Genomic DNA, 24,788 nt, shown 5'->3' on the forward strand with positions numbered 1-24,788 from the left:
CTCTCTCTCTCTCTCTCTCTCTCTCTCCCTCTCTCTCTCTCTCCCTCGCTCTCGATCGCGATGAAGTCCGGAGAAGACGCACGCGGCACCTGATATTAACGCCTAACGAGCAGGTATAATCTCCGAGCGATGCCAGGCGTCTCGCGGCGCGGGTATGTGGCAGATTAACGGAAACGTGGATGGCGCCGTTGAACGTCGCCGTCTGAGTAACCAATAACGATCATGCAGGGTCCATGTTTCACGGGAGACAGTTACCAAGCCTTGACAACAGACATCAAGTTTTGCTAAGGTTATTTGTTAATATTTACCAAATTATCTGACTATATTCATTTATACCTTTAGTCGAAGCTATTCTTCACCAAAGCATCTTGTAACTTTTATTCAGGCCTGATGGTTATTACCAAACCTTTATTTCAGCATATACAATACAATCTAGGTCTGTCGAGTTCGGGTAACTTCGAACCGCCATATAATAACTTTGTGGAAAGTCAATATTTCTGGACTCATTTCTTTTCTAGAAATACAGAAAGACCTTAGTAGATAAAACAGTAGCGCGATCAAATCAAAATCTGCAAACAGATTTGCGCCTTTTTGCAATTTACCCAAACCTTTTACGAAAGTTGATGAACGGTCGAATATTCGATCAAGTTCCATAGACCCCAACATTGTACGCTGAAGGTTAATAAAATAATCATCGTCGAGTGAATCAAGCTCGACTATCGAGCGCGGGACGTTCGCGATGAAACGAGGTCGTTACCGAACGCGAGAGAGACCACGAGAAGTCCCACGTTCGGCGCGTAATTCACGCACGCGAGCCGGCGTGCACGGCCGGCGCATTATTCACGGCAGGGCTAACCCATAAAACTCTAGTTGCTCGTTCGTTCGTTCACTTGCTCTCTCTCTCTCTCTATCTTTCTCTTTCTCTCTCTCTCTCTCTATCTCTTTCTCTGTTCCTCGGCTACGAAGCGCGCGCGAGAGTTCGCTCATAGAACCAGTCGCGCGCGCACAAGAGCCAGTTCGGCGGAGAGACCCGCGCTTACGAATCACCGCGGCGGGCGGAGGTGAACGAAAGCAGATATTAATAACGCGCCGCGTACATGATTGTTGCGTGGTCCCACCTTCGCCTTCTCCCGTTCTCTCTTCTTTCTCTCCCTTTCTCTCTCTTTCTTCCTCTCATCGAGGCGCGCTCCACCTCTTTCCGACCGCGCTCTCTTTCTCTCTCTCCTTTCTATCCTCCTTTCTCGTTCTCTCTTTCTCTTCATCGTTCCTCGACGAGTTCGCCCAGGTCGCTCGTTTCTCCATGCCTTCCTCAACCTTAATGTTGCTCGTATAGCGTAAGAGCATAGCGTGGAGTAGCATGCGAGAGAGCCGGCCTCGCCGCGAGCAGGCACCGTGGGAACCTTAGGCGGGCCTCACCGCGCGCACTCACTCGCTCGCTCGCGCGGGGCCCTGTTCTGGACGCGTGTAACCTTGTAACCTCCACCGACCTCTCCCTTTCTCAATCTCCGTCTCTTCCCTGCCTGCCCTCCCGCTCGCGCGTCTTCTCTCTCTTCTTCTCCTCGCGGCCGTCTCGCGAAGTCCTCCTCTCTGTACCTCTTTGTCGCTCTCGCCCTCTTTCTCTCTTTCCCCGGGCGTCTCGATCTTCGTCCTCCTCTTCGTCCTTCTCCTCGTCGGCCATCGTCGTAACACGCCTCGTAACTACGCGACAGGCCGCGCGAGGATCCTGGACAGACGAAGATGCGATCTCGATCTCGTGGCGACGGCGACGCGCGGAGAACGTCGGGACGCCGACGACGACGACGACGACGACGACGTAGACGAAGACGAAGTCGACGATGACGGCGACGGTAAGGTGCGCCTCGGAAGACGCTCGAGTTGGAGAACGCCGCGCGATGCGCGGTCTTGATTGCGATAAATGTAGCGTAATAAATTTCATACGCGTCAGCCGCACTTCGAGGATCGCTCAGGCGCGCCGTCGATCGTGCGCGCGATAGCGCGAACGCGCGCTCTCGTCGTTAAGTCCGATCAATAATAAATTTCGCTGTTGAAGCAGTAAATTCTGCGCGGGCCGCTAAAATGCCGCGGCTTGGAAAGACGGCGGGACGGATCCACTTTTCCGAAGAGAGCGTGTGCTCTTTAAAATTATAATAATTATATTTACGCATGATAGAAACGCGCCAACAGGAAACTCATCCCTAATCTTGCATCCAAATGGTGCAATTAACAAGTGGTATGACTCTCGGCATTGTGACACTATGAAGCCTCGTTAAGTTTCATACAAAACATAATTAACACTAGAATTGCTGCATAAAGCTGCCACAAATTACGAGTTTGTGACTTACAAAAATTGCTTCGATTTATAACGGTGCATTTTATGTTTTTACTTGACATTGAATAGAACTGAAGAGAACAAATATTTTTTGCATTATAGGTATTTTCCCAAGAACCTGTCATTTCGACGATTCTAATAGAAACAGGTCGTTAATCACCTGTCGGTAATTCTAGCGTTAATTACACTGTCTGACAATCTTATCCTCTCGTAGTAAAGTTTAAATTACCGTATTATCTTGAGATCGGTTCTTATTAGCTCTTATTTTCGTTGATAAATAATTACATTTAAGAAATCGGTTATACAGTTAAAAGATTACCAGTCTCAAATTGAGTATATTTGCCATGTTTTTGATAATTAAAAAAATCATAAGATTAGGGAGAAAAAAATATCTACACTGGGAAAAAAATATCTAAAAAATGAAAAAATATTTATTCGATGGATACTAATAACATGTTTGCTCATATCTAAATGCTCTTATTTAAATGGAACAAGAAAACATATTTTCTTATTTAGAAAATATATTTTACACCACAGAAGTAAATATATTATTAGTATTCATCAAATAAATGTTTGTTATCTCTTAAATATTTTTTATCAAAAAATGACGAACGGAAATTGACGCGACAGTCATTGTATCAATTGCGAGACATAGTTTCCTCGGAAGAGTTACCGCAAAAGTTGATTCCGCGAAATCGCATTCGCGTGATCACCGAGGTGCTAACTAATCGGGGAAGATTGCGCCGCGAATGCGCAATTCTGGCTTTGAATTCGCGCTTCTGTTGAAAAAACCCCGAGGAAACGCACGTGTAACGACGGGGTCCGCCACAAAGTGTCCCTATTACTACACACGCCTAAATCATCGGCCGAGCTAGGGACTGTCCTGCGCTCGAAGCCGCGCAGGATAGCGTCGAATTAGCGGGCCCACATAATAGCGAGCCGAGCTGCCGTTTGTTCGTTTGTCCATCCAGTCGCGCGTTACACGTTCCAACGCGATCCCCTGTAGAACGAACGAACGAACGGACAGACGGCCGTGAGTCTCTGGCAACCGAAGAGTGGTCGCCGACGGCCGAAGTCGGTAACCTTCTTTCCGGCGAAATTATCATAATGGTTCGGAACAGAAGCATGGCCCGGAGCGACCTCCGCTCGCCTGGAAACTGCCTCGCACGACGCGCATACTCTCCCCGGCATCTTCCGCGAGTCTAAAAGCGAGCCCTCCCGCATGCGTGCATGCGTGCGTGCGTGCGTGCGTTGGTACGTGCGTGAGCTGTTGCGCGCGTAAGAGCGTATTCGCGCGGTTATGGCAGGCTCCCCTCCCCCCGCAGCCCTCCGGCCCACTCGAAGCGGCCGCCCCGCCGAGGCAGCGCCAGGTATACACACAGGTATATATCCCCTCGCACGGTAATTACGTGACGTATTAATACCAGTTATTCCGCGTCGACTGGTTCTCTCTCCCGACCGGCCGTCTCGATCCGCAGGTGTATTCGGCCCGTTCTTTCTTCCTTTCCGCCTCTCTCTCTCTCTCTCTCTCTCTCTCTCTCTTTCTCTTTCTTTCTCTCCTTCTTTCTCTTTCTCCCGATCTCTCTCATCGGCGCTCTTCTCCTCCTCGCCCGGCTCTCCTCTGACGCCTCCGCTTCACCCGCGAGAAGAGTGCTCGGCTCGCGCGCCGCGTCTAACGAGATACTTTTGCAAAGCGGCAAAAGACACACGAGGCCTTTGCCTCTAAACGTCCGCGGTCGCACCGCTCCCCTGGCCGTGCCCCTGCGAAAAAACGCGTTTTTCTCGTCGCTGCACCGCAGCGCGTAGGCTAAACAAGTTGCAGAGCGACTCGCGTTTACACTCGACTTACGTATTTATCTCGAAATAGCGCCTATTACTTCACGCCTCTCGCGCGCGCGCGCCGCATCGAGCCTCGAATTATCGAGTGTACGAGATGTAGCGGCAAACGAGAAAACCCCGGGACAACGAGGCGCAAAGTTGATTATTTTACCGCGATAACACAGATCGGGCATATTCGCGATCGGGCGCGCGTTTTGAGTGAAAAGCGGCAACTCTCGGGGGTTTCTCGGCATTTTTCCTTCGTTTCGCACGCTGGTTTCTTTCCCCTTTAGACTGAGCGAGCGTATCTCGGATCTGAGAGCGCGCGCACTCCGTGGAGGAAAAGCATGCCGAGGGCCCGTAAACGATCGAGTACGCCCCTCGGATCCTGGGCCCATCGCGGGCCGACTGGCCGCCCGAGCGAGTCGCAATCACGACCGTTAATCGCGCCGCGATTAACTCTCGAGAGCCGCTGCGAAAGTCCCGGCCGGATTCGAGGCGAGCTCTAGGGAGGATCGTCCCGCTCGTGGAATCGCCCGATCGCCCTCTCCTCCTCCTCCTCCTCCTCCTCCTCTTCGTCCCATCCGTCCTCTCGCGAGATAAAACGCGCGAGAATAGAGGACTATTCGCAATATACAGTCTGTCATCGTTACACGACGCGATCGCTTCATGAACACTGAGGAAAAGAAAGTCGTTGGGTATCGGCAAAATCGGCGGTCAACCTACTTCAAAGAAATAACGTGATCTCTAAACAAATCTTTCATTAACGTAATCATAATAGATGATGTTGACATAATCGTGCGATCAAATCATACTTGGAGAGAAAGCTTTTTTCGAATATATTGTCTTTAATTTCAATATACATCCTGGTGCAGGAATGAAAATTGCCAGTAGAGTTTATCTGAAGTAACATAGTAAATTTTTTGATATAGTAGACTTCAATTTCTACAAGATAGATAGCACATGTGGGAAAGCGAAGGATAACAAAAATGTTAAAACCCCTAAACCGTATGAAGTTTTGACTTATTATTCTTATGTATCTACAACCTTACAGTAATATTCTAACGATATTAGAAGCGAGACCCTGACTGATTGACTTAATAATGTTTTCATGATTTATCTTCCTATTTTCGTGATTTATTTTCCTACAGTTGTGTAGTTATAGGAAAACGAATTATTAATCAGTATGTAATCAATCACAGACCAAACTCTGCTTAGTAATTAATTTCTTCAACCGTTTAAGTTATTCGTGACTTCACATATGATTAGTTTTGATTACTGAGTTGCCGTTTATTATTTTAGTCAACTAACATTTTAATCGATTAATGCCCAACGCTGTACACACGCGTACATTCTCATCGCTTTTATACATCGGCCGACCGGGAAGATTTCTCCCAATACCACAACAGTCGCGCCGATCTCCAGCTAGATCGCCCGACGACGATCGGGCAACACTAGTATCGTAATTGGCAGCGATTTGTGATTAATGGGCTCGTAATCGAAAGTGGGCCAATCGCGAGATGATATCTCGATGGGAACCGGACCCTTCGCGGCCGGGCCATGCCGAGAGATCTCGCGTGCCCGCAGCTCGCGTCGCGCGCGCTTCACCTTCGAAGTCGAAGTCGGCGAAGCAGGTGACTTGTCGGGGCAGGAAATTAACTCGGGCACGTGACGACACGCGTTTATAAATACGGCCGCGTGACGTAACTCGTGCGCGCGCTCCTGCGCGCGAAGAAGATGAAGTGGAAGGAGGTGGAGCTCCTAACAGGACGAAGGATCGCCCGAGGCTGTCCTGTCGTAAACCCGACTGCTCGCCGCCCAGAAGTTCGAGCTAACGAACTTATCGCCTGCGTGTTTCGCTGAGAAGGGCGAGGGGAGAGAGAGAGAGAGATGCAGCTCGATCAGGATCAGGATTACGCGCGCGGATCCTCGGAGCCACGTCGTCACGTACGGACGTCTCAATATTCGCGGACGATCGCATAGAATCATGATCTTTTCATTTCCGCGAGATCTGGATTATTTTTCAATCTTAGGTCACCTATTTATAGATTTTCCATTGCAAATCTCGCGACGCCACGTCGGCACGATTCTCCGCGAAAAATCGACAGCAACGTTGATGAACCCTTAGCTGCGCGACGTTCGCGTCTCCCTTATGTCCGCGCTACGGACGATAATGCGGACCTTTAAAGTCGTCGAGGGGAGTCCCGGTGCTCCTGACCTTTCCATAGCCACCCCTCGAGTGTTGAATGGTGTCGCGATATCGCGCTCTCGACTATCGAGAGTCCTCAACAATGTGAGACAATGTTTCGATAGCTATCCCAAACGTGGTATTAGCGTTTCTATGACTATCGTAAAGTTCCACTAGCATCGAGTTCGCGGGGATCAGAGTTGGCTTCTCGTTCGCGAGAACGACGTCAGAGACCAGTTTGAGGGATTAATAGCGAGCATCTACGTATCGTACCCTCGCGAGAGAATTAAAGTGAACGAGAAATGTCAGGAAATCTAAGTTGATGAAAACGCAGCGACAGATTTATGGTAACATTCAAAGGGCTCTTGCCCTTTGAATCAACAAAGTTGCATTTTTCATTGCTAAATAACTTTTAAACCATTGGACATAAGTTATACACATCTCAGGGACTTTCTATGTAAAATTAAGCGACTCTTTAAAATCTGCTACAAAAAGTATTATTTTCTATTAAAAAAAGCAAAATTGACTTCCATATGAACTTGGCGAAAAACTGTAGTTAAAATTCAAAGTCTCTCCTGCTCAAAACTTCATAAATTTTGTCTGAAATATTTTTGTCTGCCAGATTCAGTTTTCGAAATATTCGAAATATACTGGCCTGTTTAAGAAATTGGACTCTATTAGGTTAATTTAAATATTTTCTCCACTAGGAAATACACACTTTATTTGTCGGCATATTTCTTAAAAAAAAATTTTTTTTTTCATTTCAACATCTGCTCAGTGTTTATGGAAAATTACTTTTGAGTCGACTCAATAAGCAAATTGAAAAAAAGAATACGAATGCAAATATCAGATCGATTGCTCGCACTCGACCTTAAAGCACGTTTCAACACTAATAATCGTGATGGTTGCGCTCGATAAGTTCTATTAAAAGAAGCGTCTAATCTGCCGGAACCTCCTATCAGACTAATAGCGGTCTTCTATTCGGGTAATAGCGATCCAGTTCAGTAATAGCGATCGGTCGGTCCGGGTAATGGCGATCGGCGAATTCCGCATTATGCCACTCTTCTCACGAGCGAAGGGAAGAGAGAAAGAGAGAGAGAGAGAGAGAGAGAGAGAGAGAGAGAGGGGAGAGAGAGCGATACCCGATGAAACAATATGCACTCGTGATCGGGATGATTGGCAAGTCGAATAAACGACGGAGCGGCGGAGTGAGGAGGGTTAAACACGAAGAGCACGCGTCGCGTCGAAGACGCGTGATTTCGTAAAGACGTCTGGAAGGCGAGCGTCTTTAGCGCGGAAAGATCGTGAGAACCGGCTCGGTGCCAAGGTTGCCGGAACAAGTGCAACCGCCCAGCAGGTAAGCGCGAGCTGCCGTATACCTAATAATTATTAGACGATCTATATGTCGCTGGATATCGCCAGCGAGTCGCGGGACGACCTTGCAGCTAGGCCGTTATACCAGCTCGATCTTCCACAAATTACATATGCGATCCCGCCACTACTACCAGGACTGTCGACGTTGACGAGCGTCGCGACACGCTCAGGATTACGTAAACAGATTGTCGTTACTTGGAAAAATATCATTTCACCGCGTCGGAGCTGAAGTGCCGGGCATCCAGATTCGTAGCCGTTCGCATGATCTGCCCAATTGTCGGATATTATTATGTAATTGCACCACGCTGTGTGTCGAAGAACGCACGATGCGTCATTCGCATATCGTGAATAGATATCTCACTCGAACAGTTAATCCTTCCCCTGTCTAGCAAACTTTTGAAGTCTCTCCTCTTATGCTTTAAACAGAAAGTCTAGTTAAAACTATGGTAAAAAAGAAAAAAATTTCTGATTGTTGAAATATTCGTACTGCGAAGTTCTTTTTCATATTCTCTTAGAATATCTCAATGATGTATTGCCTATATCTCAGAAACAATGAGAAAATTTGGAAAAATTTACAGATTTATCTATTTTGTGTTTAAAAGTGACTTTTTATAGAGACTATACAGGCAATGCATCCTTAAAAAGAACAAATATACCTCGACTTATCTGTAAAAAAATATCTTATTGTCTGCAAAAGAGAGAATATATCATACGTAACACATACTTTCATGTCTCATGCAAAGATATCAACGTAATGCATAGACGGGGAAAGAGTCAAAAGATGCTTAAAGCCGAAAATTCAAAAAGAGAGACCGATATGTCTCACAGTCATCTCTCGTGCTCTCCTCTCGCGCATTTCGTCGTACCATAACGAAAACGCGGAAATCTTAATAACAGCGAGACGCGTTGCTCTGTTCTGCTTCGACCACCTATTCTCTCTCTTTCTCTCTTGCTCTCTTGCACTTCCGCGAGCCGGAACTGCCGCCCGAGGGTATCCACGGGCACCCACTTATTAGGCATGTAAAAATTATTTCGTGTTGCATTGGCCACGTGATATGTTGCATTGGCCGATTCCCCTCGCGCTCCGCCCGCTTCACCGTCATCCTACATTCCGTTCCGCTCCGCTCGCTTTCCTCGTCATTTCGCGCTCGTCTCACGTCGCCTCGTCGGCGACGATTGACCCTCGTCACCCGGCCGCGTTGACATTTTCGAGGAACGATTGGAGGAAACGCATCGCAAACTGTGAGTCAGTCAACATACTCGCTCGGATCACCAATGCTAACAATGCCGATGCGTGCTCTCGCGAATCTACGTCACCTGGTATTACGTTCTCCCCGCATCACCTGGAGAAACATTCACGTATTATCCCTGCGACCATGTCAATGTGTTTTTTTTTCTTTCTTTCTCTCCCCAAAACATGAGATGAAAATGACGACTATTCCGAGTTAAAATTTTAACCTTATGTTAAACCTTTAATTCTACAACGCAGTAGGAGTTAAGTTAGCAAGGTAGGTTTAATTCTAATAATACAATTTACTCCTACTTTGACTCTGATGATGTACGAAATTTCCCTTTTCATTTTCTTTAGTGTCAAAATAGATGTTGAATGGAATAGTGAGGCTGAAAGTAGGATCAAAATTTTGACTAGGGTAGGTTAAATAGTATCAAAAGAGGTTGATATGTAGGTTTTAGAATATCAAAAAGTATTGGATGAAAGGTTGAGTAGGATCAAAATTTCAAAGGCAATTTTATTAATCGCGATTAATTGCGCGCTCTTGTTGACACGATACGGTTTTATTTGCATAGTACCTGGTGATCTTTCGATTCTAAAGCTCGATAGATCGTGAAATAGCGACCCCTTTCGGAGAAGGGAAGAGGAGACGACGGACGTCGGGACTAGGAAGCGCTCCTACTGTTATTAAGGCCTTCCGCAGCGGGTTCGCCGCGGGGCCTTGCGCGGATGTGTATTTTTCGCGCGAACCTGCACACCGGGAATTAACCCTTTCGCTCGGAGGGACGCGCGTTTGCACCCAGGCGAACTCTCGGCGCTGATATCGCGCCGGAGAATTCGTCGCGAGACTCGCTTAAGCCTGATCTACAATATGCTCTTTGCTTCCTGCTTCTTTCTCTTTATCTCTTTCTGACTCAAACCTTAAGCTTTAAGCCAGAAAAAGATAGAAGACAAGAAACAGAACGCAAAGAGCATATTGTAGATCAGGCTTTACTTGCAGGAATCCATATTAACCGGATGAGATATGTGGAGAAAAAGCAGCTTAGCTGAATTAATAATGAACAAGTCAAACGTGTTTTCGTTAATTTAACCAAACTTTGTTTCCAAACGAACTGACCAATCATTCGTTATCAACATTATAATGATCAGCAACGTGCGTTTTTTTATGGAACCGATCAAGCCGATGACGTGCTACAAATTGGCACGAGCCGTCGCGTGTCGTGTTCTTCCCTGTTTCTGTCAAAGCGACGTCGACTTTGAAAACACACACGAGTCAGGATAATCCGTGAGAGCGAAGGATAACCGACAGGAACAGCAGGAGGAGAGGAAGAAGGAGCGGGCGTGAAACTGGTACATCGTGATGATCGAATGAGTGGCACTCTGGTGTGAATGTTGCCGGGCGCGCTCGAGGGATTTTGTTAAACCGCGGCCGAAGGCAAACAGCTTGAGGATGACGTTGGTACGTTTGCACGACGCCTAACCGATGACCCAATGACCTCGTGCGGTGGCTCATGTAGGTCGTCGCCGTTGTCGAGGAGAGATCGTAGGCGGACGATTCGTCGGTTCTCTTTCTGCCAACCGCGTGACCCTCTCTCTCTCTCTCCCTCTCTTCCTCTCCCCCTCTATCTCTCTCTCTCTTTTTCTGTCTGCGGGAAGCTACGATATCTTTTCTCTCCTTGTCATTTGCCAGAAACTCTGAGCTGCTGAGAAAGAGATACTCGAGGTATTTTCTTCTCGTTATGGTTCTGTTTTGGTTTTCGATAGAGTGGTCCTCAAGGAGCGAGATGGTCCTTGAGGTGTATTTATCGTCAGTGTATTCAAGTTTATGATGAATCATCGGATGTCCGGCGAACGGACGTTCTTTACGGCGCACTTTTTCGCGTCGTCGTAGAAATGAAACACGGACACAAGGATGTCGGTTATTTAAAACGTGATAATGCTACCTTTACCCATAATTTCACAAATCCCATGGAAGTTTCTCTATTTTCTTCGCACACCAAAAGTCGCGACAAGTTCTCGCAGTGTATTGCACAGAGTGTCCCAGATTTTACAACCTTAATTTTAGCCAGATATGCTTCTACGAATTTAAAGTTAAGTTTGCTTCGGAGAATATCAAAGTATCAATAATTTCCCCGATATAAGCGATAGGAAAAGCGGGGCTTTTCGCGGACTAAATTTCGTGCGGTTAAGGGGATAAGAAAATGACTTTTGTGAATCAATTTCAAACAAGTTTGATAGAATTTTAATAGAATTTTAATTTAGAGTTTACTTGCAAAGATATGTTATGTTAAAACTTCAAAAATCGTCATAAAAATATCCCTTTTCACTGAGGTAAAATCGTCTCCAATTTGCTCAGAGGATCTCGATGAAATTAAGATCGCGAGTTCCGGGACGTCTTGTATATTATATAGAATTTCACTGTTATCACTCATTGGTGTTATCGCGACTTGGATATTTCCTATATCGTTTGAAAGCAAGTTCGTCTCGATTATCGCGGCAGCCAAGCGTCGTAGGAAACGATAACGCGCGTGTGCACTCACGTTTCCCGTCGCGATTTCACGAGGATTCTGTTTTATGGCAGACCGGCGACAATAATTGCAATATCTTATACCGGGCAATTAGCACTTCGCGACACGACGCACGTTGCGACTTCCTCGCGATTGCCGCCGATGTAAGTTCCAGAGGGTCGTAAAACATTGGATGTCGCGGATCGATAAACACGCCGGTGAGTCGTCGAGTTTCACCTGCGAGGTATTTAGGTCCGTGGAAACGTATCGCCGTAGAGGAGGCGCCGCGCATATCCGTTAAGATCGGCACGAATGTGAGAAATATCGGTCGGCAATATAAGCCGATGATACGCAAGAAAGTTTCACGAGTGTAGTCACCGTTCTCGACTCACGACGAGGACAACGATGACGATGTCGTCGTCGTCGTTGTTGTTGGAGCTCTTCGGTTTGTTAAGAGCACACGTGGAGTTTATGTTAATGGGCCGATATTTCTTCTCCTCGAAAAACATTAATTCCATGGTGCATTCCTCAGTGCTGAAAATCGGACCAGAACGTGATCACCAGATGTTGCCGGACTCGCTCGTTGAGCTTAGAATGCGTGGAATCCAGTAAAGACGTTATCACGTCGATACATTACTGGATTCTTCGTTTTCTCGGCTGATCGTTTATCAAAGCAGCTCACAATATTATGGTATCTCGGTATCGCGTAACATCTCACTTTCCAGATAAACAAGTGTAAGTATGTAAATTTAGCAGCAACCTTACTAGTCGATTTGTAAAAGCTGCGTCTCTCATGAGCGGTTATAGCACACAAAATTTATCATATAGAACAAAAAATTTGGAATACGGAAGAAATATGAATGAAGAGTTCAAAATTTGCTTGGAATAATATGTCTGTAAGATAAAAGTATCCTAATCCAATCTTAATCAATGTGATAGAAAAACTTTACGATGTTTTTAATAATATTTTTTAAGTAAATATATTGTGTGTATCGAGCTAATTATTAATTAAATTTACATTATACAATAATATAAATTTTTTGCTGTATTGATGCGGCAACAAATTTATTAAAAGTTACACTTAAATTTTCGCTGTCATCTAACATAACACATTGTTTGGGGCAAAGAGTGGCCCAGATTCATGACAAAAGATTTCGAGAACTATTTTGGGCTTAAAATAAATAGATTATAAATATGCAAATATGATTATAAATATATCAAAGTGATCGCGTTTTAGGTTTCAAAGATATTGAAAATTCCACTTCCACGAGATGTTGCCAATGCTCTTCGCGTTGAACTTCAGCTGCTGTTATTGCGCTTACTACGCAACAATCATATCTCGACTTATCACTTGTGACTGTCAGTATTTGGTTACAGATTTTTTCACAGTATCGAGACCACAGATTTTAAACCTTAGGTTTGAGATAGTTTTTGCGTAAGTGTGTATCTCGAGATTAACATCTCGTAGAAGTGGAATTTTCATACAACGGGCCATATCTCTGAAATCTGATCACTTTGGCACTTGCAGTCCACCAACCTTTTTAACCCAAAATAATTTCAAAATCATGGATTTTTGGTCATGAGTATAAGTCAGTGGCCTATAGACACTTGATTGCACTCTTTTGATCATTTTTTGTCTCACGTCATGACAATTATGAAATGATGTGAAATGGGACACTTCTGGGCCATGTAAAAAGAAGAAAGAACATTTCCCTCGTTCTCCTCTCGCCGTGTGTTGCTGTCGTAAATTGTAGGTGAACAAGTTAGTGAGTTGTTGCTGATGATATTCGGCAACAGTCAGCCAAATCGACGATGAATCGGCTAAGGCGTTCGGTCGAATTCCGCGCGTCGACATTTACGATCGCGACCGAGCCGGGATCGGAATATTCATGCGACGTTAACGTCGCGACACGCGCCCCAAAATCCACCGGCGATCTCGTAGTGCCGTTTCGCGACAAGGTAGCGAGAAAGTTCTCGCCGAGACGAGGGACGATCGTCGCCGCGTATTTCTCGGCCGCACTACCGTTTCTCGTTCGCGAATTATGCAAATCCCCGATAACTGTTCATCGAGTGACGAACGTAAAGCCGAACGACCGCGATAAAACGCCGTCTCCGGAAACGCGTATAAGGCAATCGGGAGTCGCGACCGGGAAAACTGGAAGAAGATAAGGTGTCTTTGCGTACAGGTCGCTAGGGGGGAGAAGGATGGTAGATGAAGTGAGGAAAAATAATACACAAAGTATCACTTTCCGCCGGTCGCTCATAACGAGAGGCGTCGATGCGCCGTCGTGTCTCGTGTTGGCGTTCCTAGAATCCGCTCCCGACGCGAGGAGAAACGCTTTCACGGCACGTCCACCTGGATGCCTAGCAAATCTTCCACGATGCACGATGGACAGACAACGTGTTCGTTCACGCGCACGTATGCGCGCTCTCGCTCTTCGTCTCATTCTCCCGTCCTCTTTCTCTCTCTCTTTCTTCCTCTCTCCCTCCCCACCTAACTCACACGCGCGAACGACGTGTGCGCGCGAGATGCACAGTCCCCGGCGTCGTGTTAAATTTCTAAGTCGTACGTCATGAGCGCTAATGAAATTCCTTTGCCGCGTCGTCCCGCACGACCGTCTTAATCAACGCGGCTGTCGCCGTGAACGAAAAGAATTAGCATTTTAAATCACGCGCTCCGCGGGTGCCGCCGCCTCGCTCCCTCCTCTTCGTCCTCGTCGCCCTCCGTGCTTTCCACCCTGTGCGCTTCGCGGCAGCATCTTGCAGCTCTCTCCTCTCGTCTTCCCTTGCGACCTAGCGGCTATCCGCGCGCGCGCGCGCGCGCATCATCCCAGTAATTCGTTTATTATTATCGAGGAGGAGCGGAAGATTGATCGTCACTCCCCGATGTTTATAATTATTTCGAGCGATACCACGGAGCGCGTTGTTCACATTGTGCGTCACGCCGGGACGGACAGTTCGTCCCGTCGGTGGACACACACGCGCATAGGTCCACCCACACATATACCCACACACACACACATACACGCGTATGCGAGAGTACACATACAAAATCGTAAGCAGTCACGTCCATATACGCGCGAAAAGAAGAAAGCGATAGGTAGATTCGACCTCGCCGCTTTTTTCTCTCCCTTGCGTTCCCTCTCAGCTCCCTCTCACGGTTGTTCCCCCTTTTTCAAACCGCGCGCCAGGATCATCAATCCACGTCCCGCGGACTCCTCCGAGGATACGCCACGCGTTGGCCGCACGGAGACCGCTCCCCGATGAGGTCTCCTCGATGTGCGCATCAAGGTCCTCACCTGCCCCCTCCCGCGATTCTTCCGCTTTATCGAGATATCGAGGCCTCGCGACGGTCGCGAGAGCTCGCGCTAATGAAGCCACGTTGCTTCTTCGACGTGTAGCATCACGTTCGCCGAGGGAAAGCAGCGTGAGGCACCGCGAAAGACGCACGCCTCCGCGCGGAAGGTTCCATGGTGGGAACGTGCTTGATTCGCGGTGCTGCTTTCGAATTGATTCGAACGACCTTCGACACCGGCATCGCCACCGGCGTCAACGTCGACGTCGACGTCGGTGACTTCACTCGACGGTGGCCCGCCGCGCGAAAAATCTACCGTTAGCAATCTATCTTTTCATCGAAGCAGTCTTTAATTTGTCGGATGAGCTGTTCCATCGCTGGTAAAAGCCGTATTTTTTCTTCTCCTTTTTATTTTTCTTTTCATCGATCTTAATCCCGCCACGATTGACGCGCTCACTTGAAGCCGCCACGCCGTGTAATCCCGTTTGGCGTAGAAACCTGTTGAGAAAAGTTCATAGTCACTCATGTGGACAGGTGTGCATGAATTTGGCAGTGACTTCATTGGGCAATGTGTAAAGGTTGTGTCCTTTATGAGTGGTCCATATGGCACTAATACGTATGACATAGAGTGACGAAATAGAAATAGGAGAAGAGAAATCAAAAAATGTTATCACAACACAAAATTTCATGATTATCACGACGTGAAACAATAGGAAATTTTACAATCTGTTTAATTACTTTTATGAAGTAAATACATCGTGCTGTGAATTCATCATTAATTTCACATCATACATTTATATAAATTTCTCATTTTACATATTTATACAAATTTACGGTACAACAGTAACTTTACTAAATATTATTTAAATTTTTATATTATATTTTTCACATGACATATTGTTTTAAATAAAATTTGATCTTTTTCTATTTTTTTTTTCTATTTCTATTCTTTCGTACTTCTATTTTTTTGTTTCATGTGGCAAATATGAGTGCCATGCGAATCATTTATAAGAGATTCTACCTTTATTAATCGATTAAAGTTGCTGCCAAATTTACGTATATCTATCTTAGAATGGACTCATAACAATATGTTACGTAAAATGTATGAAAATCTGAGAATAACTTTTGATAAATTTATTGTCGTATTAATTATCACACACTTACAGCATTGTGTGATGCAAATTTAACGATTAATTTACGACATTATATTTGCTGCATGAATGAAAAAAAATTGTAAGAATCCCATCATCGATTATCTCGTGACGATCATAAAAGTCCACTTGGACACTCGATCACGGAGGTCGGGGCGCTTCTCCTGTCGCTCAATCCGAGGTGCGTCTCGTAGAGAAGCGAGAGTCATTTCGAATATCCGCGAGTGCCACACTTACCTTGCGCCGGGCTCGCTTCTAAACGCACTCCCACCTCGTACCTTTCGATAATTAGAGATACCGACAAACGCCGTCGACGCGGTGCACGATACGGTGGTTGGCGGCGGCAGCGGCGGCTATCGGGGATCATGGTGCGGCGCATCTCAGGCTCGGTGAGTCTTTTAACGAGGAGAAACCTCGGACCGATGCGGTTAATCCAGCACGGCGGAGACGGTATCGCCTGATTGCGACTCGACGTCACGCGGGCTGCTAAGGTACGAGCCAAGGCGAGCGAGCGAGCGAGCGAGCGTCTCGGTTAGATGGCTACGGTGGTTGGTAACGGTACCGAATCTGCATACCGTACCGTATACACGCTTACGCCGCTCGCGCTCGCGAGCGCGCTCGGCGCTATCGGGGAACCGCATCATGCTAATTCGCATCCTCCGCCGCGCCGTCGAGATTCGTTCTCGCGCGTCCGCCTCTCTCGCGGATCGTCTCGCCGGGACCACGGGACAGCGTCCCGGTTTTGCTTGCGAACCCAGCCAGGTCGATACGATACGCGCTGGCTGTTCCCATCCGCTTGGTTTTCTCTCTCTCTCTCTCTCTCTCTCTCTCTCTCTCCCCTTCTCTTCCTCTCCTCTCTCACTCTCTCTCTCTCTCTCTTCCTCTCGTGGTCACTCTCTTGCGAAATGTTGTCTTTCTCTCTATCTGTTTCTCTCTTAGCGGAGCGCCCCAATTTTGCGAGGATGCTTGAATGTCGGTACAGTTGATGAATATAATATGAATATTGTTAACCCTCCGTGTACAATTATATTTTTTGGGACATACACAGCACAATCTGGGTCTAGCAACTTTGAACTATCGTAACCTTTGTTATAAATCAATACTTTTGGACATATTTTTCCCCAAAGATGTAGAAAATAACACCCAATTATTAACATCCCTTTAATCGCCCTTTGACGCTCTAGAAAAAAGGACTTGATTCTTCCTGTGGCTAGTAATGACATTAAATTTCTTGTCTGCATTCTATGGAAAGATATCTCTGCGCTCGAATTAAATGGATAAGATAAAACATTTAATTGTCAATGATATTCCTTAGTCAATAATTATCATCTTTCTGGAGAAAGTTGATTTTTTGCGACTAGATGATTGCTCATAATTTTAGTTGCAAACTTCTTTTTTGGAATTATAGTGTGCAGGCAAGAAGTTTAACTTAAGTATTGACCGCAAGAAAACCCAACATTTTTGCCTGGAGCATCAATAATTAAGGAGATGTCACTAATTGGATGTTTCACTCTAGATGTTGAATGTGTACACGCGCAGATCAGAGAGAGAACGCCATTTGACGAGTGAAAAGTGAGCAAGTGAAGGAAAGATTGCAATGAACGGAGTCACAGAGGTAGTTTGCGAATGTCCTTCGCAGCGAAAGCGAAATCTCGTGATACATTACGTTGTCCATTTTCCTCGTGTGTACTTGATCGACCGCCTCTCATCTCTCTCCACACACATACCTCGCGCTTCCCTAACCTACCGTGTAATTCAACAACCCTCGCTCTTCGTTTTTCCGTCGCTGCGGAGGATCAAGCTGCGAGCGTGTACGCGATTACGAGGACGATTTGGAGAAGGCGGGCCGAGAGATGTCGGCGGAGGAAAACGAGGAGAAAAAGGAGCGGCGCGAGTCACCGCCGATGAATCACTCTCGGCGGTATCGGCCGATCTGGACAAGCTCACCCGCATGCTCGGAACATGTTTATCTCCGGTTTCGCGTGTCAACTTCGCGTCATTGTACGCGCTCCTCTTACCCTGTCTCTCTGTCCCGTTCGTTCGCCCTTTCTCGCCTCATCGTCGATGCATCGATATCGCGGAAGCGCCGCGCGCGTCTCGCCGTCTCGTGTGCGTTAAATGGACTTTCGTCGATCCCTCCCCGTTCCCCCCGATTCCGATGCGGCGAGACGATGGAACCCTCGTCTGGAACCTCCTCTCCTCGCGAGGAGTACTCAGAAGGTGGGAGCGAGAGCGGGACCAGGGCGAGACCAGAGGAGAGAGAACCCATTCCTTCGTTAGCCGCGGGGCGGAGGTTGGAATCCAAGCGCTTCTCAGCAGGGCGCCGTTTCTTCGAGTCCCGGCTCTCTCGAGCGGGAGAACCTCGTACGTGAAAGACTCCCTTCCTGGCGCATCGCTCGGTTCCGTTCCTCCTGCTCTCTTCGTCCTCTTCTTCTCCTCCTATTCCTCCTTCTTCGTCGTTGTCTTCTTCTTCTCCTTCCGCCGTTGCCCCTCGCCCGTTTCGCTTTTAACGCGCCACCCTCTCTCCCGGTCCCGCACCACCCCGCCAGTCTGTTTCGCGAGCTAGAGCGAGCTCTCCGCCTTTCTCATTCCCATTCTCTCCTTGCCGCGCTCTCGAGAGCGGCTATCTCCCCGGAGAACACGAGAGCCGCACCGCACTGCATCGGTGCACCGTACATACGCCCACGCGTTGTTATTTGCGAGTCGCAATTTGCCGGGGTACGTCCTAGACGGTGTTCCCTTTCGGCTGCGGGCTTCGAGTCCCCTCGACGTTGCCTCTCGGTTCCGCGTTCCGAGGATCGAGTGTTCTCCAGAATGTCGTCGGTGTTCCGCGCGCTTCCTCGCTACATCGAGTGCTCGCGATTTTTTGCCAGTTGTCAGCCGCGCGCGATTTTATCGCGACGTTGCGTCGGGATTCGTCAAAAATAATCATAGAAAATGGCGTAAAAAGAAATTGAAATTTAATTCTGACGTCTTAATTATCAAGCTGAACGCGAGATACTATTCAGATTCTTAAATATTCAATCGTTCTGGTAAAAGAAAAGATATCTAATAAAATAAAAACATTTTATTCTGTGAGTACGTATTTACTTAAATCTAATTTTTTTTATTTAAATAGAATAAACAGTTGCTCATCTTATGAAAAGCTGAGGTTTTAAAAAGAATTTTAAACAATTTTTTCATCGGTGCATAAGTATATATATATATACACACACACACACACACACACACACACATATATATATATATATGCATGTATGTATGTATGTATGTGTGTATATATAAAAGTACATAAATAATATATAAAAAAGTATATTAATATAAGTAAGTATATTATTAGTACCCACCGAATAAATATTTTTTTATTTTCCAGATATTTTTTCTCTCAATATATAAGGATTAATTTCTGGGCCAATAAAAGCCTCCCGCGCAAGGGAGTTGATTGCAAACTTTTTGCAGCGAGATAAGAATGTCGACGATGACCAAAAATCGACGACACTTATTGACTTAAAATTATACTTGTTTATTACATTTTTACTATAATTCATCACACTCTTATTATTCTCACTTCGTCGTACGGCTCATTTGTAAAAAGCACGTAATCAAGCACTCGGGGAAAACACGTGCCAAATTTCTGGCCTAAATCACACACAGATCGAAAAATATTATCGCTAAATTCAACCTTGGCGGGAGCTCCAACCGTGGCATTCGTCATGTACATGTTGAAATAATTCACCGGCGACGTTATCTACTTGAGCAAGCGAGCGCGAGAAGAGCCGAGGCGCAGATTTACGAAGGCTCGCGCCGGCAGCTCGTTCCGGCCGCCTCGTTTTCAGCATTGTCACGCGCACGCGTTGCCCCGTCATTTGCCAATTATCGCGAGTGAAAGCACACTCGAGTAACGCGAAGTAATTGCGTTACGCGGACGAGCACAATCGCGCACGGTGGACAATCGCGCGCGAGCGCGCGCGCACGCTCTCTCATGCGGTCGTTACTCAACGGAGGAGAGTAATAGCGTCGTTCGCCTTCTCCTCCACCGTGTGCATGTGTGTGTAATCCGCGTGCTCGCTCGCACGCAGAAAAAATGCGCGGTCCGGCAATAATCGCGGTAATCGCGCCCGGAGAATGCGGCAGAGGCGCGTTTATAAGTACGTAACGGTCCGCAGGACATCTCGCATGATCGCGCACGGGAAGCTACGACGTGGTACCCGTCGCACATCCCCGCCCGATCAACGACGAGCCCCGTCGTCGTAGGAAGTCATCGACGGCCCACGTTATCGTACATCGTTGTCTCGCGAGACGCAGCAAGAAAAATGGACAGCAACGCAATGTGGCGAAATTAGAAATTCACTTAATAGCGCTGTGGCAAAAAAGGATGAGACAAAACAGCTCGTTGCTTGAGAATTGCAACGGGCATTAACCTCAATGATGTGATGATGATGATGATGATCATAATGATGATGATAGACAGATAGATTTATTGTGCGCTCTAGGGAGGTTCCTCTGAAGCGCAATTAAGTTACAGTGAGCAAAAGTAGGCATAGATTTGATACAGAGCAACATAAAGATGGAAAAAGAGAGTGAATGAACGTGTTTAGTTAGTTTAACAGAGGTAGCCCTTCTAGCAAGGAGAAAATCATAAAGTGCACTTTCAAATGCGTATAAAGAGCCTGCATTTCGTATAGAGATGGGAATGCAGTTCCACAAACTGGCAGATACTAATCGGTATGACCTTCTATAGATCTCAGTGCGACATAACGGGACAGTGAGCAAGTCCGAAGCAACCTAGTCTCCTTTAGAGAATTTGCTATTCTGAAACTAGTCTGATAGAGTTGGCTAGGAATTGTTTATTCCTTCGACACATCACTCTATATTATCATACGTGATCTAATAAAGGAAATACAGCTCCGAAATAAGGTAATAAAAATTTGGCCAAGTTATTTCTGTATTAGGCCATGTACTTTTCGAATGCCACGTAAGCATGCGAAAAAATAATGATGATGACGACGACGGGGACGGCCGGTCGGTGAACCGGAACACAGCTCGCACACAGCTTTCGACGAAATTCGCCGTTCCGATCGAATCGCCGGTCCCTCGGGCGATCGGCCGTGTTTGCGTGTACTTGAACGAGCCGCGTTATGGCACCGCGTGTTTGCCTTTGCACAATATTTGCAGGCACTCGAGAGAGTGTGCCTGCGCGTGACCGCCGCGGCTCGTCCGGGTTCCGGCACAGGTGTCGTGCCTCTTCCTCCTCATCCTCCTCTTTGCTCGTAGTCCTCGACATCCTGGTCCCCGTAGTCCTCGTAGTCGTAGCCGGTGACTTCTTAGAAGTAGCGAGCGTACCGATTGTCGAGATATAACGAGTGCGTTATGTATCCTCCAAGTCCTGCCGCGAGCGAGGCGCGGACACTCGAACGCCCTGGGTAAAACGGACCGTTAGCTACACGGTGGTCGACGCGAGCGCTGTCCGAAGAGAAGAAGAGGATGACCCGCTCGTTACGTCACGCCTGTCGAGAATGATCGCCCTGAGCGACGTAGAAATTTACACTGTCGGCGTATAGACAAGCGTGACGCAAGCCGATCATCGCCATATATTTTTGGCACGGGATTTTCAACCGGACGAGTGAGAGGGCGCCCTTTCGCCACTGACACCCAAAAGGAGAGTCGTGTACGAGAGCTGGGCGATCGTCGCTGGTCTCACGCGTATGATCCCGCTCCGCTTTTCATCGCGCCTACATTATCGCTAAGTGCGCCTGTCCGTCTCTTCACATTGACGTCACTCACCGGCGAGCGGTTTGATGTAACAGTCGATATGTATTTATGGTGGTCAACGAGCGTGCGTATTCGCGCTCGGGAGTCGGTTAACCGTTACTTAGATATACGGCAGAAATATTTCGACCGAGATCTCGTCGCGCAGAGAGAAACGCAAAAGAGCCTGTTTCTCTCCTCCTCATCGTCGTCACCGCCACCGAAAGTCGCGAACTCGATGACGCGTGACTGCGTAGATAAGTCCACGTCGACGGACTTGTCGAAATACACTCGTGAGCGAGCGAGCATCAAAATCCCTTTAGATCCTCCAGAGGATTCGGGCCGAGGCACGTAAACTGGGACACGTCGGCATTACAAAGCGTGCCGTAAAAGCGGATTTGAAAATCGTGGGAGAGGATGTGAAGAGAAAAAGAAAGACCCCGAATGGTAATACGGAATCGCGTGATTGATACGTGAAGCGCCGTGACGGTCACTGGTAACCGCTGCTCTGATACTATCGCGTCTCATTAGGTTACGTATCAAGTATAATAATTAATTGCATCTGAAAAATTCGATTTACGGTCAACGGGGAGTCCATAAAACGAGATGAAGCGTTTTAATTCTTTTCTCCTATGGATAATTTTTTCTTTTTTGTTGAATTTTCGCGAATTCGCTCCAAATGTTTCGCGAACATTTCAGTCCACTGACATTTCGTCCAGGAGAAGATTGCACATCTTCACTGAAATACCCTGTATTTCACACACGCAGTATCACACATACATTGCATTTTTTTAATTATACCTATCCCTGGTATCAATGTAATTCACAATTATCAGTTAATTTGTTGTAAAAATCAACGGAAATTAATACGACAATCAATGCGCACGCGTGTGTTTGTACGTGTCAATATATTCCATATTTTGCACGCAACTTTCACATTTTCTTGCAATACTTATAACAGGGCTTGACAAAAATTCTGCGAACTCGATCGACTAATAGATCGATCGTCCGAGTCGGCCGTCCCGATCCGCCGCTCCTCGCTCGAGCGGGCTTGTACGGATCCGGATGACCGAGCAATGACGCAACGTGTGCCGTGCGACGCGAACAGCGAGATCACAGTATTAGGTGAAGACGAGTCTGTCAAGCATTATCAAGCGTTTCCGACGCGCTCGTTCTTGTTTCAGCCGTGCAGAGGGGGCGGGTACCACCGTCGCAACCCCAGCTGCCGGGTCTGCCGGGCCAGTTCGCCCTCACGAACGGAGACGCGGTCGCGTGTGCCAACTTGAACGGACACTCTTACCTCCAGTCGTACATAAGCCTGCTCCTCAGGGCGGAACCTTACCCGACCACGAGATATGGCCAATGCGTACAACCCAGCAGCAACATCATGGGCATTGACAACATGTGTGAGCTCGCGGCAAGGCTGCTCTTCTCGGCGGTCGAGTGGGCCCGCAACATCCCGTTCTTCCCGGATCTCCAGGTGACGGACCAGGTCGCCCTGCTCAGGCTAGTGTGGAGCGAGCTGTTCGTCCTGAACGCGAGCCAGTGCTCGATGCCTCTCCATGTGGCGCCGCTCATCGCGGCGGCGGGCCTGCATGCCACCCCGATGGCGGCGGACCGCGTGGTCGCCTTCATGGACCACATCAGGATCTTCCAGGAGCAAGTGGAAAAGCTCAAGGCGCTACACGTCGACACCGCGGAGTACAGTTGCCTCAAAGCTATCGTCCTCTTCACCACAGGTAAGACCAAATATTCTTATCTACTCTCCACTGAAACTGATTCGGGAAAACACTCGACTCGTAACGTTCGATATACGATGAAGGAACCGCGTGGGCTGGGAATTTTGGAGTAATTTTTTAGTATAAGATAAGTTATACAATAAGAGAGATTAAATCCAAATAGCATGATAGCGCCAATCATCATGTTTAATGTCCGATCACATATCTATTCCTGGGCATTCCTATTGTTTTGTCTTTTTAAATACGAATATTTAAACTTTCAATATAAAATATATATACATACATTAAATATATATACATATGCTATGTCGAAAGTTTAAATATTCGTATTTAAAGACCAAAACGATAGGAATGTTCAGGATTAGATACGTGTCCAAGAATTGGTACTTTTACTTTGTGTAGCCGTGACAGTTCTATCCCAAGATCTACGTGTACGTTTCATGAACTCGATAGCCGCTGAAGGTCTCGCGCTCTTGGTCGCTCTGAAAGCGTTTCAAGCGACTTCTCTTTGAGGAACTAAGGAGCGCGCTCTGAATCGACTGAAAAAGCAAAACGAAAGGAACCAGCGCACTCGGCGCGGTTTTCGCGTCTGTCTGTAGCACGAGCGAGGGCCTCCGCGACGTATTCTCCGCGTGCACGATACTTCGGTCGACGTCCGTGTTACCCGCGCCTGCCTGTTCCGCCTATAATCGTCATGACGATGCTATCTCGAAGACGCTCGTTGTCACGTAGCCCCGATCCTCGACGGGCCTAGAGAGGCTTGCAGCGCCGAGAGGGACAATGCTCTCTCTTCCCCGATTGCGAAGCCTCATGCTTCCAGCACGTACCGGGCGGGAGAGCGCCGGAAGAACTCTCCGAGCGGAGAGTAAGCGGAATTCTCTCCCCGTCCCTCTCTCTCTCTCTCTCTCTTTCTCTCTAGAGCACGACGAGACTCTATGTGTTCCTCTCTGTCCCTCTCACCCGACGTCGTCCGTTGCTCGTCGTCGCTGACCGTAGCTTCGTCTAATCGACGTGGCGGAGATATTATCGCCGCCGGTACGCGCGACTGTCATCCAGCAGCGCGATCCCCGTCGGGACCAGGAGACGACGACGGGATGACGACAATTCACTGACGTAACAATGTGTAGCGCACCGCGCGGCGACGGTGACGGCGGTGGCGCGGACGTACGTACGTTGCCGCGATCGTCATCGAGCCGTTGAGACAATGCGTTTCTCTACTTCCCTCCGTCCGTCGCCCGCCCCCAGCGTGTTCTCGCTCTCCGGAGCCAATCTCTAGTCCATGTATCTATCTCCCTTTCTCTCTGTCTCTCTGTATATGTATATCTTTCTCGCGTCCCTCTCTCCTCCCTGCCTCTCTCTCTCTCTCTCTCTCTCTCTCTCTCTCTCTCTCTCTCTCTCTCTCTCTCTC

The 24,788-nt window shown here is 47.5% G+C and overlaps 1 protein-coding gene across 4 annotated transcripts in view; it reads left to right on the forward strand.

The window, feature by feature from the left end:
• The window catches only part of LOC116844388 (steroid receptor seven-up, isoforms B/C), a 335,737-nt gene that overhangs the window by 231,244 nt on the left and 79,705 nt on the right, over nucleotides 1-24,788 (forward strand). For all 4 annotated transcript variants that reach the window (XM_032815851.1, XM_032815849.1, XM_032815850.1 and 1 more), the window contains one exon: nucleotides 22,826-23,380. In XM_032815851.1, the coding sequence (XP_032671742.1) occupies nucleotides 22,826-23,380 (555 nt within the window). The remainder of the gene's footprint in view (nucleotides 1-22,825; nucleotides 23,381-24,788) is intronic.

This window comes from Odontomachus brunneus, unplaced genomic scaffold (assembly GCF_010583005.1).
Source record: "Odontomachus brunneus isolate Ranch 3 - 2012 unplaced genomic scaffold, Obru_v1 Obru_scaffold_041, whole genome shotgun sequence".
NCBI classification, from domain to species: domain Eukaryota; kingdom Metazoa; phylum Arthropoda; class Insecta; order Hymenoptera; family Formicidae; genus Odontomachus; species Odontomachus brunneus.